The 16,693-nt window shown below is 42.3% G+C and overlaps 1 protein-coding gene across 1 annotated transcript; it reads left to right on the top strand.

The window, feature by feature from the left end:
• Window positions 1-3,051: 3,051 nt before the first annotated feature.
• On the top strand, window positions 3,052-11,659 carry LOC309363248 (vomeronasal type-2 receptor 26-like; the record flags this gene model as incomplete). The annotated part of the gene is made up of 4 exons (XM_081899352.1): window positions 3,052-3,342; window positions 9,221-9,448; window positions 10,052-10,178; window positions 10,761-11,659. The coding sequence occupies 4 exons, from the start codon at window positions 3,052-3,054 to the stop codon at window positions 11,657-11,659; spliced, it is 1,545 nt and encodes a 514-aa protein (XP_081755478.1).
• Between the last annotated feature and the right edge of the window lie 5,034 nt (window positions 11,660-16,693).

Below are 16,693 nucleotides of genomic sequence, written 5' to 3'. Positions count from 1 at the left end.
GGCTTGATTTTTGTGTGTTCTGCATTGGTGAGTCTCCCTCCTCTTCTGCTCTCTCCTCTCTCCTTATCTACCTCTGAAAGTGATACAAATGGCAGGATGTTTTAGCACCAGAGTGTAACTCAGCTATCCCTGAAGCTATCTGAGACCCAGGAAGAGGATTTTATCATGCTCTTCCCTCACTGAAGGCTAGGTTGCCAGGATAATGCCAGACACCCAAGACATAAAATGGTCCAATGGCCTGGTCACACGAGGACCACCCCAAGGTGATGTGGGGGGTGAAGATACCAGGATGGAGCCATTTGTGCTTTACTTCTCATTACCTGTAACCTTTCCTGATCTATGTGAAGATTTTTTAATGATTATTTGCTATGTTTGAACTACTATATGAGCTTTTCTTCTGAAGTGCCTAGAAGCAGACGTTCTCAACTGGCATGTTGAGTTGAGTGAGCTCTGTCCATAATAGCCATAATAAACGCTGGGTCCCTAAATCCGGATGCTGGACTCGGAAATAGTTTCCTTGGTTCTGGGGTTTATTCAAAAGGTTCCTCACCTGGGTAACAAACAAGGTGGTGTAGAGGTGAATTTTTACAAATCTGAGATTCCCTATCAACCAAAAAAATGTGCACACACAAGGTTATGTGTGTTAAAAGCAGACTAGAAGGGTCGTGTGTGTGTGTGTGTGTGTGTGTGTGTAAACAAGGAGGGTGGGTGTTAAAAAACCTGCACTCAGGTGCCGAAATATAGGATAGGGGACACCTGGCTTACTAGCAGTTCATGTGAAAAGGATTTAGGGATCTTAGTGGGCCACAAGCTTAACATGAGTCAACAGTGTGATGCAACAGCAAGAAAAAGCTAATGCTATTTTAGGCTGCATCAACAGATGTATAGTGCCCAGATTAAGGGAAGTAAAAGTACTACTCTATGCTGCATTGGTCAGACCACACCTGGAATACTGTGTCCAGTTCTGAGCATCACAATTTAAGAAGCCTGTTGACAAGTTGGAACCTGTGGAATGGAGGGCAACAAAAGTGATCATGGGCCTGGAAACCAAGCCTTATGAAGAATGGTGGAGAGAGTTGAGTATCTTTAACCAGGAAAAGAGGAGACTGAGAGAGGATATGATAGTCATCTTCAAATACCTCAAGGGCTGTCGCATGGAAGAGGGAACAAATTAGTTTTCTCCTGCTCTGGAGCACGGGACTTGAACCAATGACTTCAAGTTACAAGAAAGGAGATTCCGACTAAGCATCGGGGAAAACTTTGGCAGTAAGAGGTGTTTGACAATGGAACCATTTCCCTCAGGAGACTGTGGACTGTCCTTTCTTGGACGGTTTTAAGCAGAGCTTGGGTGGCCATCTGTCATGGATACGGTAGTTGAGATGTCTACATGGCAGGGAGTTTGACTAGATGACGCTGGAGGTTTCCAACAACTCTACAATTCTATGATTCTATATGGCCAAGATGAAGTTGTATGTAGGTGCTCTGAAACCCAGAAGGTGTCTGCTTCAGGTCAGCATCTCCAAGGGCATTCAGTGACCTTAGATTGTAGCTGGAAAAGTTGGGAGCAATGCTGGTAAGGTCAAGGCAACCTCCCCTTCAACTATCTAAAGGGCTGTTGCATAAAAGATGGAGGAAGCCTTGTGGAGGGTACGTCCTGAAACAATGGATTCAAGATACAGGAAAGATGATTCAGACTAAACACTGGGAAGAACTTTCTGATGGTAAGAACTGTTCAACAGTGGAATGAATTCCCTCAGGATGTTGTGGACTCTCCGTTCTTGGAGGTATTTAAGCAGAGGCTGGACGGCTTCCTGTCGTGGATGCTTAACTGAGATTCCTGAATTGCTGGGAGTTGGACTAGATGATACTTGAGGTGCCTTCCAGTTCTACGATTCTATGGCTCTATTATGCTTTTCTTCAGCTCTACACCTGGAGCCATGAAGGCAGCAAGGTGCGAGGGAAATGTAATTATTAAAAGCAGTGGTGATTTCTTTGTCATCATCTTGCCAAGGCTCAAGAGGAATAAAATCATATTTGCGTTCAACAGTGAACAACAACATGATGCAACTTCATCAGACTCAGCCAGAAGAGACTGGTACATAAATACTTCTCCACTGTGCCACTGAGGGTGGGGTGGGGCTATGCTGCCCACGTGGGGCTGGATTGAATCCTCTTTGGCTCTCAAGCCATGTACGCCAGGCATGTTCTCTCTGATTAAGTTCCTGCAGCCTGGGTCTTCCAAGCAGATTTTAGCTGCTGGTAATTTGCTGGCTGTGCTGCTGATAGCACTCAAGAAGGAGGTGGGGGTTAAAGGCAAGCATATAATAAGTATGCTTCTGCTGTTCCTGTTGCTACTACCTGAAGCAAGACCAGAGATGCTGAGCTCAAAATGTCCATTGACTTTGATAAGGGATGCCAATGCACCCTTGAATTGGTACAGGCGAGGAGACTACCATATTAGTGGCATCATATCCGCTACACCTGTTGTGTTCAATCCAAGCGTCTTCAATGAGCCTCCCTTTACCAGAACTTATGGGTAAGTCCTTATGTGCCTACTGTTGTAAAAGCTTTATGCAAACTGAATGTGACCTCATGGAGACCAAAGTCCTTGTCTACCAGGCATGAGTGTAGCCAGGATTTTTGTTTGAGGCTCAGATAGTTAATCATTTTTATTGATGAGGGGGGCAGCTACCCTTCCTGTCTCCCCTTGGCTAGGGCATGCTACCAGACATGTCTCCTCATGTCTGGTACTTTTGTTTGGTAAATCATGTCTTCTATTTTCTTCCCTTTGGAGGAAAATATTCAGATTCATTCTGAATGTTAGATACTCATCTACTGCAAACTGTGTGCTTTCACCCACCCTATTATGACATTTGCATTAGAATACCCCATTCTTCTAATATTTGGAAAGGAAGGGGTTTATGGATCTCAGGTGCGCAGATTCATTTCATGATTTCTGCCCCCCCCCGCCATCACAGGTAAGGACAACACAATATTGTCTCTGTGTGGAAAGAAACAGGATGTCAATTTGACATACAGTTTTCCCCCAGGATGGCATTCACGACATACTGGCATTTCCTTTCCTTCTTGTTTGCCGTTCGGGAGGTCAACCGGAACCACAGGCTTTTCCCCAACCTCACCCTGGGCTATGACATCTATGACAACTTTTACGATGCCAGAAAGACTTCTGGTGCCATGGTGGACCTGCTCTGCCCTGGGCAGGCAAACATCCCAAACTATTACTGTGGACCATGGAATAAAGCATTGGCCATTATTGAAGGGGCTGACTCTGACACATCCAAAGATATTTCCACCATGTCAAGCATCTACAAAACCCCACAGGTATGAATGTCAGGAGGGAAGGAAAAAATCCCAGAAAGTTATTGCAATTTCTTTGGAAAGATGTGAAAATGTCATTCATGATTCTAAGGCAGAAGGAGAATTTGCCCTCAACCACCTGTTAGCAAAGATGACTCAGGAGACTCTGGACTCATCCACACTTCCTCTCATCCCATGGGTAGAAAGCAGGGGTCTGAGCACCGTTCCATTTCCCATGTGCTTTGTAGGCATGGGCCCAAGCCATTTCTCCCTTACCCTACTCCTTTCCCAGGGAAAGCCCTGTGTTTTATGGCAATGGATCTTTGAGGAAATTGTCAAAATTAAGGCAAAGGAATGGAATAGGTAATGAAAGCTAGTGCCATGTGAGATATAAAAGAAGAAATATGCAAAAGGAAACATTAAAGAAACAAGAGGCAAAATACAAAAAAAAATGGAATGTCATCCTTTGAAACAAACTCTGTGAGCTCAGGCTAAGCAAACCTTAGATAAACCTGTAAAGGTAAGCGCAATTTACAGTAAAGGAAAGACTTGAGATTTACATTCCTAATGTGGTCCTGCTTATTATTTACATATTTATATGTGTTACTCATGAAAGATCATTAGGTTCATGAAAAATAACAAGATCACTTAGCTTTAATGGTATCGTAGGGTCTCTCTATGCCCCCCTTATGGCCCCTCTCTATGGCCCCCTGTAATCAAAGTATAGAAGACATAGCAACTCTTAGAATCACAGAACGATAGAATATTAGAGTTGGGCGGGGGGGACCAAGAGTCAACTAGTCCAACCCCCTGCAATGCAGGAATTACAGCTAATGCATCCATGACAGATGTCCATCCAACCTCTGGCTAAAAAACTCTGAGGAAGGAGAGTCCACAACGTCCCAATGGAGGCCGTTCCACTACAGAGCCTACAGTCAAAAGGTTTTCCCGCTGGAATCTCCTTTCCTTCAACTTGAAGCCATTGGTTTGAGTCCTACCCTCCAGAGCAGGAGAAAACAAACATGTTCCCTCTTCTATGTGACAACCCTTAAGATATTTGAATGTAGCTATCATATCTCCTCTCAGTCTCCTCTTTTCCAGGCTATACACACCCAGCTCCTTCAGCCATTCTTCATAAGGCTTGGCTCCTAGACCCTTGATCATCTTAGCTGAACCTCTTCTGCCCACATTCCAGCTTATCAAAATGCTTCTTAAACTGTGGTGCCCAGAACTGGACACAGTATTCCAGGTGTGGTCTGACCAAGGCAGAATAGAGTGGGAATATTACTTCCCTTGATTTGGACACTGTGCAACATATCTTTATGGACATATATTATGATGTTTGGAAAGCATTCATAAATAACATAGTATGTTATAAACAATTGTATATAAATCAGAATCATCATTTATATGCCATTGTACTATATAGGTATGTATAGAATAATAGTTTCCCACTTGTTTTTTTTTTGTTTGTTTTGTTTTTTTGAACCTTTCCTCGTTTTTCTTGGTTTAACTGAAATATTTTCAATAAAAAATAGAATTGAAAAAGTAAGAAAAGAATCTTTTGAAAAGGTGGCTTTTCCCCATATGAACTGACTTTTATAATATCCCCTTCCTTATGTTTTGCTTGTGCTTCTTTCACAGCTAGTATCTGTGTTGTGCTTAGATTTTGTTATTTTATTTTTTTAAAAAAATCATTTCTGAAGATGAGGTTTTGAGCAATACAGGAAGGAGAGCAATTCTTAAACATCTTCACAAATTTGGGCATCCAGGAGTGGGAGCTTTGTTCTAAATTTTTCTGCCTGGCCACAAACACCCTGAAATGATATATTCTTGTTACCTGCTTTCAGTCTTAATCTGAACTCTAGCCACATAAGATTCCTGCAGCCCAGGGGGTTGGACTAGATGGCCCTTGTGGTCCCTTCCAGTTTGACGATTCTGTGATTCACTAGTATTGTATCTAGTGTTGATGAAATACAGGGGAAATACAGTGTAAAAATGCAGAACCACACTTTTGTGGTTCTGTGGAAAGCATTTAAATGTCCATATTCAAAGCACAGTAATCAGTTCTTGATAGAGAATGGAGGAAGGAGTTGTGTACCTCCAGAGGAGCTCAATGCAGTGTCATCTAGAGGAGAAACAACTGGGATGAGAACCCAAATGAATTCTAATATTTAAAAATGAAACATATAAATAAGGCAGGAAAAAGTTATGATTTTGCATTGTGCCATTGCAAACCCAAAATGAAATGTGTTGTTGTTGTCAAACTATATTTATTCTCCAAAGATTAGTAGTACACTTTGTACATTTATTTGGGATAAATCTTAAGAAAATTGAGCTGATGGTATCAGGAGGAGGATTTCATCTTCCAGATATGAGTTTATGCCACAAAGCATATATTTTTTCATGGACAAACAACAGGAAATTTTCTTCTACTACAAATACCTCAGCAATCTAGTATGGATACCCATTTAGATAGATACCCATGTAGTGTTTATAGCAAATAATTTTAGGATTTAATTTTATATAGAAGAACTGATGGCTATTATTAGCCACCCAGAGTGGCTGGAGAAACCCAGCCAAATGGGCGGGGGTATAAATAATAAATTATTATTATTATTACTATTATTATTATTATTATTCTAATCTGAGCTTAAAATGTTAGATAGATAGATGATAGATAGATAGATAGATAGATAGATAGATAGATAGATAGATAGATGATAGATAGATGATGATAGATAGATAGATAGATAGATAGATAGATAGATAGATAGATAGATGGAGATAGATTCCAAAACCAAAAAAGGAAAAATGACAAACATCAAATTCAACATCCATATTCATTTTAAACATAAACCGATTACATAATTAACTAAATTAAGATAAACTTAATTACTCTAAACTTCTCTTTGCTATATACAAATAGAACACAGTTGGAAATATTATATTAAAACTTCCTGACAGTAAGAGCTGTTCGACAATGGAATTTGCTGCCAAGGAGTGTGGTGGAGTCTCCTTCTTTGGAGGTCTTTAAGCAGAGGCTTGACAACCATATGTCAGGAGTGCTTTGATGGTGTTTCCTGCTTGGCAGGGGGTTGGACTCGATGGCCCTTGTGGTCTCTTCCAACTCTATGATTCTATGATTCTATGATTCTATATTATAAATAATATTTCAAATTCCCCTATACCCCCTATACTCCCCGTTCCCCTTCACCCATGTGTGATCTCAATTTATTTATTTATTTTACTTCTTCCATCTTGTTGTATTGTTGTAATTTAATCATTGTTCGGCTGATTCTTTTACTATTTCCTTGCTTACCCCTGCACGTTTTACCCGTTATCTATTAATATTCCAGTTCTGGAACCATATTTTTTCATATATGCCTTCACTCCCTCCCACTCTTTAATTATTCTCTGATTTCAATGGCCTCTAATAATTGCCGTCAATTTTGCCATTTCCAAAAACTCACAGGGTTTACTTTGCCATTCTAATAATGATGGGATTTTCTGCCCCTTCCAGTTCTTTGCGATCAGTATTCTGGCGCCTGCTGATGTTGTGTAAAGGAATACATTTTGCTTATCTCTGGGAATGTCATTTAATATTAGGCCTAACAAAAATGCCTCTGGCTTTTTGGCAAACAAAATCTTGATTGATTTTTTCAGCACCTCATATACCTTGTTCTAAAACTTTCTTACAATTTTACATCCCCACCATGAGTGATAAAAGGTTCCCACCTCCTTCTTATATCTCCAGCATAGGTTTGACTACTTTTTGTAAATCTTTGCCAATTCTTCCGGAGTGAGGTACCTGCGGAACAGCATTTTCATCATGTTCTCTTTTATTGTATAACAGGTTGTAAAATTGATATCCACCTTCCACAACCTTTCCCAATTTTCCAATTGGATTGTATGACAAAAATCCTTTGCCCACGCTATCATTACTTCTTTAGTTGTTTCGTCCTTCAATTCCCACTCTAACAGCAGGGGAATAAATAATAAATTATTGTTATTATTATTGTTTGATGTGAGCTAAAAATGTTCATTGTAATTTTGTGTGAGCTTTTTCCTTTTTAACAAAATCTGTCCTTTTTTCTTAAATGTGACACTTTAATGAATAAATAAGGATGAAATCATATACAATTAAATATTACTGCTACAAAATACATGTTCTAAAAGGGGTAAAAAAAATGCAGTCAGGGCATAACATGCAAAAGCAAACCATTCCAAGGACTCTGTCACCATTTTTTGAAAGCAAACAATGAAATATGGGATATTGTGAAGCTCCCTGGAGTAAAGCTCTTTAGCCCCCATGAAACTGTGTCTTTTCTCTGTTTTCCATGTCAGAGAAAAGTTATCATTCAGGCAAGTACAAAGTACTACATTTGGGATTTTGTTGGGGGTGACAACACTAATCTTGTCTGTTCTTTACTAGGTCAGTTATGGTTTTGTTTCTGACGCTCTTAATGACAAAACTCAGTTCCCTTTTATCTACCGAATGGTCCCCAAAGAAGAACATCAGTATCTGGGGATAGTCCAACTGCTCCTGCACTTCAACTGGACTTGGATTGGCCTCATTGCTCCAGACACCAACAATGGAGAGAGGTTCATGAGGACCTTGAAGCCCCTGCTAACCAGGAACACAATTTGTGCTGCCTTCTCACTTAGCACCTCAGTACAGGAGAGAGTAACAGTGCCTCTCAAAACATTTTTCAGGTGGAACGAAGTCAATGTATTAGTCTACTATGGGGAGAATCGTTACTTCTTTAGTATAATACATTTTTTGCAAAATATGGTTGAAATACTTTTAAGACCCATTGTGGGAAAAGTCTGGATCACAACAGCTTTGTGGGATCTCACCTTGAATTTGTCTTATGATCTGCTTTCTCCCCTGCACATCCATGGGTTTTTCTCTTTCTTAACTCATATTAAAAGAAGGTTAAACGATGATGATTATCAAACATTTTACGATGCTATGTGGAACTTTGGGGATAAATCATTTAAGTGTTCATATTCAAAGCACATGTTATCTGTAAAAGGAAGGAAAAGGTGCAGGGAAGAAGACACTCTGGATTCCCCGCCTGACAAAGTGGTTGAGAAAATCCTGTCTCTGGATAGTTACAGTATTTACAATCTTGTCCTTGCTCTGGCACGGGCCTTGAGGGCTGCCCTTTCCTCCAAATCCAATCAGATGGTGGCGAAGGGTAAAAAGAGGCTGAAATATCGAAGGATACAGTCTTGGCAGGTATTCCTGTTTTCCTCTCAGGCTAAACAGGCATCGGTGCTGTGAATTCCATTCAGGCTTGACTTTACTTTGCCTCCATTTACTGTGGTACCTCTGGTTAATAACTTAATTCGTTCTGGAGGTCCATTCTTAACCTGAAACTGCTCTTAACCTGACGTACCACTTTAGCTAATGGGGCCTCCCACTGCTGCTGCGCTACCACCAGGCAATTTCTGTTCTCATCCTGAAGAAAAGTTCTTAACCCGAGGTACTATTTCTGGGTTAGCGGAGTCTGTAACCTGAAGTGTCTGTAACCCGAGGTACCGCTGTACTGTACTGTTACCCACATTTTAAAGTTACAGATAGGTAGCCGTGTTGGTCTGCCATAGTCAAAACAAAACAAAATTCCTTCCAGTAGCACCTTAAAGACCAACTAAGTCAGTTCTTGGTATGAGCTTTCGTGTGCATGCACTATCTGAAGAAGTGTGCATGCACACGAAAGCTCATACCAAGAACTGACTTAGTTGGTCTTTAAGGTGCTACTGGAAGGAATTTTGTTTTGTTTCCACATTTTAAAGATCCCATTGTCAGTCTGTACAAAGATCTTCAGCAATTAGGCTATGTTATCTAGATAATTTTCTTCTTTTCTAAATGTGCATGCTTTCTTTCCTGTTCTAGCTTCACCCTTTCCTGGGAAGCTCCCAGTTTTACAATACTTCCATGGAAGGAGTCTATTTGGATGAGAATGGGCAGTTGACAGTCGAATCTGACGTAGTGAACTGGGTGCCATTTCCCAACAAATCCTTTGGTGCCGTGAAATTTGGGAGTATAAGCAGACAAGAATTCTCAGGCCCAAAATTCACCATTGACCAAGAGGCTCTTGTGTGGTCCAGACTGTTCAACCAGGTTTGGAAAACCCATTCATTGCATTGTATTCCCTTTTAGAGATATGTTGAGCTCTGGTTCTCTGCTGGGAGAAACAATATAATTTATGCCTATCCAGTTAACGAGCTAAAAGTATACAGCGGTGGAGATGAATGGAGGAAAGTCAAAATAAGAAACATGAAAATGGAGAAGCAGGTTAGAATATGACTGGGGCATGGTTTTTGCAGTAGTCAGGAAGCATGCCAGACTTCAGAATTGAGCACAACATGGCTGCTCCAAATACCTTTCTGTTTCAGCTTGTTTCTTTCTCTGGATTTTGATATTTGTAAATGGTTTCCATGATTGCAGATTTATAGTGTGTTTACTAGACTTTTGTAATGATGGCAGAGAGCTCTGACTCCTAAATCCAAGGGCAATACTGTCTCCATGTAATTCTTTCTTCTTGATAATCTCTTTCTACCCCAACTGTGTCTCAAGGACTATGACCCTCTGTTTTGTCCCATGGATCAAAAAAAAACATCCACAACAAAGCCGTGTCTATTCCACATAGACTGAGACTGTACACTGGCCCAGAAGTCACTAGGCAACAGTCCTTCATTGATGCTTTTTTCTCTTTTTGGTCAGACCCTTCCTCAGTCCAGGTGTACCGAAAGCTGTCGCCCTGGATATGCCAAAAAGGTTCAGGAAGGGGAACCCATTTGCTGCCATGGTTGTGCTCCATGTGCGGAAGGGATGATCTCCACTCAGGAAGGTAGGAGACTTCAGAGGAATGTGCAGCAAAAAGTACAATAATTCATGTCTTTTGTTGAAGAATATTCATGTATAGTCTTATGGTTGAATTTAATAAAGGTTCAATAGTAATGTACATAATATTAACAAAGCTTTCCAGGTACCACTGAGACAGCCTTGAGTATGTAAGAATTAGGCAGTGTTGCTGCATCTGGTAGGCTTCCTTGATCAGTCAGTGTGGCAAAGTAGCTAGGATGTTTGGTTTGTATGGGGAAGACAAGGGTTCCAGTCCATGCTCCTCCAAGGAACATTTTCCTGTAAATTACACCCATCTGACAACACCTGGTGTTGGGGGTGAGATCAAATGTAGCTGCAATTAACAACTTGGAGCTTCGTGATCACTCCAAGCTCTTCCTTGGGGGGTGAATAAGGGGGTATCTGCACTAGGGACCTACATGGAAAGGGCCAACTCTCTGTGTAGATTAGCAGAAACATCAAGCCCTATCACTGTTTCCATTTGTGGGAGTTGGCTGGATTCAAAATTGACTTGCTTTTTTTGCTAGTCTGCTGGAAAATGTTCAAGCAGACACTCTTCTTTTTCCAGATGCAGACCACTGCACCAAATGTCCAGAAGATCAACACCCTAACAAGGACAGAGATCAATGCATCCCCAAGATTATCACCTTCCTGTCCTATGATGAACATCTGGGGACCCTCTTGGCTTCCACTGCCCTGTTTTTGGCCTTAATCACAGGCCTTGTTTTAGGAATATTCATTAAATATCTTGACACTCCCATAGTCAAAGCCAACAACAGGGACCTTTCCTACATCCTCCTTGTCTCCCTCCTCCTTTCCTTTTTGTCCTCCTTTCTGTTTATAGGCCGGCCAAGGAAAGTGACCTGCCTTCTCAGGCAGACGGCCTTTGGCATCATCTTCTCAGTTGCTGTCTCTTCTTTGTTGGCAAAAACTATAACCGTTGTGCTGGCCTTCCTGGCCACTAAGCCAGGAAACAGGGTGAGGAGATGGCTGGGAAAGAGTCTGGCTAATTCCATTGTCATTTCCTGTTCCAGTCTCCAAATTATCATCTGCGTAATCTGGCTAGGTAGCTTTCCTCCATTCTCAGACTCTGACATGCACTCCCAGGCTGGAGAGATCATTCTGCAATGCAATGAAGGATCTGTTGCCATGTTTTACACTGTCCTTGGCTACATGGGCTTCCTGGCTGCCATCTGCTTCACTGTGGCTTTCCTAGCCAGGAAGCTGCCTGGGGCCTTCAATGAAGCCAAGCTGATCACCTTCAGCATGCTGGTCTTCTGCAGTGTTTGGGTGTCCTTTGTGCCCACCTACCTGAGCACCAAGGGGAAATACATGGTGGCTGTGCAGATCTTCTCTATGCTGGCCTCCAGTGCTGGACTTCTGGGTTGCATCTTCCTTCCCAAGTGCTACATTATTGTACTAAGGCCTAGTCTGAATACAAAGGAGCACCTGACTACAAAGACTTAATATGGCACCTGATTCCTAAAATATGTTTTTGGTTTTTGCATGGCAGCAATAAAACCAGGACACATGAGTTGGGAATGTAGCTCCTTAAAAGCTATTGTTTTGGAAATCAGAACACCATATTATCATTTGAATCATATTCCATCCTTACCACTGTTCATTTTTCTCCTGCTAAACCTTATTTATGAATTCTTTTCTGAAGACTGTTTGTATAGTTTGCCTAATAAGAAATCCTTACCGCAATTTAGTAATAATGAATGCTGTTCATTAAGAAAATAAAAATTTATTAGATAGTATTACAAATAAATTGCTTTTGCATTGTTTTTCAAAATAAAAAGAAACACATTCCATTGGTATCTCTTTATTTCCTGCTGTGCATATCAGGATAGTCACCTTGAATATTGGTGCCAGGGGTGTTTTTCATGTGGTGCAAGGTGCAAAACATTTTTTAAAGTAGTTGACACAGAATAGTTTATACCAAGAACAAACCTAGTTGGTCTCTAAGGTGCTACTAGACATTTTATTATTATTATTATTATTATTATTTTATTTCAACCGTGTCAGACCAACACGGCTACCTACCTACTTCCCTGTCAGCCCAAATTTATTACATCATAATTTTTCATAGACTACATGGATTAGAATTTTGTTGTCTTTGCTGCAACAGAATTTGAAAAGTACATATCGGATATGAGTAACAAATTTGTCTCAACACATTATTTGCTACAAAATAAAACTGCAAATTCAATCAGGGTAGCTGTAGGTGCTCCATAAGGCTGGTATTATCATGTATGCATTTTCGCTCTGAGGCCCCAAGACCCCTCCCCCCATAAATAACTTCACACAGACACACATTTTAGTTTAAGTTATTGGGCAAATTTTAGGCCACAACTTTATTGATTACAGAAAAAGTGGGTGGTATTGGCTTAGGCATTGGCAACAGACTATAACTGACTCCCCGCCTCTCTGGCTGGTAGTCTGAAAACACCAAACTAGGGAGCAACATAGATGAAGACCGACCGAAGCTCACCCCGGGGTTCCTGTGGCCCTGGTATGGCCCTAGCCCCTCAAGCGGACTTTGGGCGAGATCCAGGACCCCCAGATTCCTTTACTGGAATACCCTATTCCTGGAGGGGCAGGTGATGGCCGCACCTCCCCTCCCCCACATTCCAGTAAGCCAATGCCTAGCCACCAAACCTTACAAGTTGTGACGATTGCTGAGGGGGTAGGCAAAAACTAAGTGGCTAAAGCCAGGGGACAGGAGGCGGGCAGGTGTGGAGGATTCCCTTGTCCTGAATGGAGTAACTGTGCCCCTGAAGGACCAGGTGTGCAGCCTGGGAGTCATTTTGGACTCACAGCTGTCCATGGAGGCACAGGTCAAATCTGTGTCCAGGGCAGCTGTTTACCAGCTCCATCTGGTACGTAGGCTGAGACCCTATCTGCCTGCGGACTGTCTCGCCAGAGTGGTGCATGCTCTGGTTATCTCCCGCTTGGACTACTGCAATGCACTCTACGTGGGGCTACCTTTGAAGGTGACTCGGAAACTACAACTAATCCAGAATGCGGCAGCTAGACTGGTGACTTGGAGCGGCCGCCGAGACCATATAACACCGGTCTTGAAAGACCTACATTGGCTCCCAGTACGTTTCCGAGCACAATTCAAAGTGTTGGTGCTGACCTTTAAAGCCCTAAACGGCCTCGGTCCAATATACCTGAAGGAGCGTCTCCACCCCCATCGTTCTGCCCGGACGCTGAGGTCCAGCGCCGAGGGCCTTCTGGCGGTTCCCTCATTGCGAGAAGCAAAGCTACAGGGAACCAGGCAGAGGGCCTTTTCGGTAGTGGCGCCCGCCCTGTGGAACGCCCTCCCACGAGATGTCAAAGCGATAAACAACTACCTGACATTCAGAAGACATCTTAAGGCAGCCCTGTTCAGGGAAGTTTTTAACGTGTGATATTTTAGTGTATTTTTGGTTTCTATGGAAGCCGCCCAGAGTCGCTGGGGAGGCCCAGCCAGATGGGCGGGGTATAAATAATAAATTATTAAATTATTATTATTATAGTCTGCCAAATGGAAAAAAATCCTACCCAGCCCCTGATCCAAAACAGGTGACCCAATCCAAAACAAGGCCAAAGCAACACTGCCTAACATCAGGGAGGGAGGGCAGGTGTCCGGCAGCACGAGGCAAGTGCCTAAATTACGTCAAGCTGTCGCATTTACAGAGCGCAGGAATCACGCCACCTCATGCGATTGGCCCTAACAGCCTGGCGTCATCCCTGGGTATGGAGCTAAGGCTAGCTACGCCCCTGACAATATTTAACCCTGCGGGGTTGTCCATGGGACCCGCGCACAGCCAGTACCCTCAAAAAGGAGGATCCCATTTAAACAGACCTATAGGTAGAATCAGAAATGGGTGAGATATTTGCAAATCACCAAATCAACGCAACAGGGGCCATTTCAGTGTAATTATGCATACTTTTCAGCCATCCATGACTACTTACTAATAATATTTAGGAGACAGGAAGAGAGATTTGTTATGACAGCAGCATATAAGGTGGGTCTTGACCCAAGTGTTTGTTCTTCCAGGCACCAGGTGAAAACCTACCATTTTTCTCCAAGCTTTTAGTGGGTTTGGGCTAAATCATTCTCTTAATATTTTAAGTGGCTCTCTTTATATAAAATAGGATAATTATTTAATGTTTTTGTTCATTGGGTATTGTTATGCATTTGGGTGGGTGGGTGTTCAGCTTGACAATGCCTTGAGTTACTTCCAATTCTTGGGGTCCTGTATATGAGCAGATAGACATGAGCAAGTTTGCCAAACCAGTCCCTTTATCTAGGCAATGGCTCTGGCTGACACCACAAGCATAGTGAAAGAAGCTGCTCTGCCATAGAAAAAAAAAAATAAGTGGACCTTCCTTCACTTGTGTAGTTGCTAGGAAGGAGAACAGTAGACAGAGCAGTATGTGTGAGTTGCGCCGGAAGCCAAATACGTATTTTTCGCTGCATAAGATGTACCTGACCATAAGACGCACCTAGTTTTTAGAGGAGGAAAACAAGGAAAAAAATATTCTGAACGAAACAGTGGATGTATGATTTTTGTGGTTCATGCTGTGGCCACAGACATGTGATCTGATGGTGAATTTGGGGTGACCCAATGCAAAAATTCCGAGGATCCATGTGGATCCGTGCTTTGTAACCACATTTTTGCACCATTGCAGCCCCAGGAAACAGTGGGTGCGTTATTTTTTGGTGCAGGCTGTAGCCATAGACATGCTATGTGATCTGATGGTGAATTTGGGAGAATTTGGGGTGACCCAATGCAAAAATCCTGAGGATCCATGGGCTTTTACCTCCCCCGCCCAGGGAGCCTCTGCTAACATCCCTTATCTCTCTTCCGATCCCACCGATCAGCTGTTTCCTTTCAACACTCCCTTCCCTCTTGTTGCCTTAGTGTCTTTTCCTTAGCTGGAGCAGTTTTTTGCTCCTCCTTTTCTTCTAATTTCTCTCCTTATTGCTTTAGTCTTCCTGTTTCCCCCCTTTGCAAGTTTGCTGTCTTTATCTCCCCACTCCCAGGCAGCCTCCTTTATCTCTAGCATCCCTTATCTCTCTCCCCGGTTGGCAAATGATCAGCGGCTTTGTTTCAACACCCACTTCCCTCTTTCAAAAACAAACAAACATGATCTGCTTTTTGCCCCTGGGCAATTCGGCTCCAGGGACCACGCATTCGCCTCATAAGATGCACAGACATTCCCCCTTACATTTTAGGAAGAAAAAAGTGTGTCTTGTGGAGTGAAAAATACGGTACATACAGTAGTTACATGCTTGCTCTGTACAGTGGTACCTTGGGTTACATACGCTACATAAGTTTCAGGTTACAGACTCCGCTAACCCAGAAATAGTACCTCTGCTTCAGGATGAGAACAGAAATCGTGCAGTGGCAGCGGGAGCCCCATTAGCTAAAGTGGTGCTTCAGGTTAAGAACAGTTTCAGGTTAAGAACGGACCTCCAGAACAAATTAAGTACGTAACCAGAGGTACCGCTGTACTGGATTCATAGCTGTGACCAGTACAATTTTCTAGAAAAAGAGGTGACAGAGCTCACCATGAACATCTCCCTTGTTCTCTTATAATGGCAATGACACCCACATGAGAGGTGTCAGAATACCAGCCGATTCATTCCAAACCAGGGCCAACAATTTGATTCAACAGGACCTGAACAAATTGCAGAGGTTTGCCAACACACCCGAGAAGAGATGGTCAGCTGTTCTCTAGATATTGCCTTTGTAAATTAAGCTGAAGCCAAAAAAAGGAAAGGGTTCAGAATTAACCTCCCAGTTTGTAGGATACCAAGAGGTCAGTGGGCACTGAGATGATGACTCCCAAATCCCAAAACTTATTTCAAAGTCAAAAGATGGGCAAAGGAGGGAGAAAGGATTTTTAGGGGTGGCCAGAAATTAGGTGCTTTCTTTAGCTAATAGCAGTGTAGGGTGAGTAACATACAGTCACTTATTGTATACCATTGTTTATGGGGTGCTGGGAAAAGTCGGGTTTGTAAATTAAAACACCTCCTTGATATATGACCCCACTAATGAGGTGGTCTCCTGGCCTGTAATAATTCAGTGGATCATGATCCTTTTTCATATTTAATGGACATTTTGCTTTCAGCATCCCACTGACTCCATGGGGCATTTGCAGCAGAAGTACTGTATTTTTCTGTGTATAACACCCCCCCTTTTTTACTCCAAATTGAGGAAATGGGGGGGGGGGGAGAGATTGCCAGGAATTCTTAAGCTTATTGGGGGGGGGGGATTGCCCAGAGTTGTCCAATTAAATATAGCAGACCCACCTCACAGTATACCAGTTAAATGAATAACTACTGTTTCCCACAGGCTATCCTATAGTGGAGTTTTGTTCATAAAAATTTAGTGATTTAGAGTCTAAGGAAGGAGTTCATGAAACAAGAAAAATTTTATTTACAGAAAGAGTTTGTGAAACCATGTTAGGCCTGGAGATGTGTTCTTTTAGGTAGAAGTTGGC

Source organism: Podarcis melisellensis, assembly GCF_964234715.1.
Source record: "Podarcis melisellensis genome assembly, chromosome: 2".
Taxonomy (NCBI): Eukaryota; Metazoa; Chordata; class Lepidosauria; order Squamata; family Lacertidae; genus Podarcis; species Podarcis melisellensis.
The sequence above is the reverse complement of the archived record's forward strand: the minus strand, read 5'-3'. Positions and strand labels throughout refer to the sequence as shown.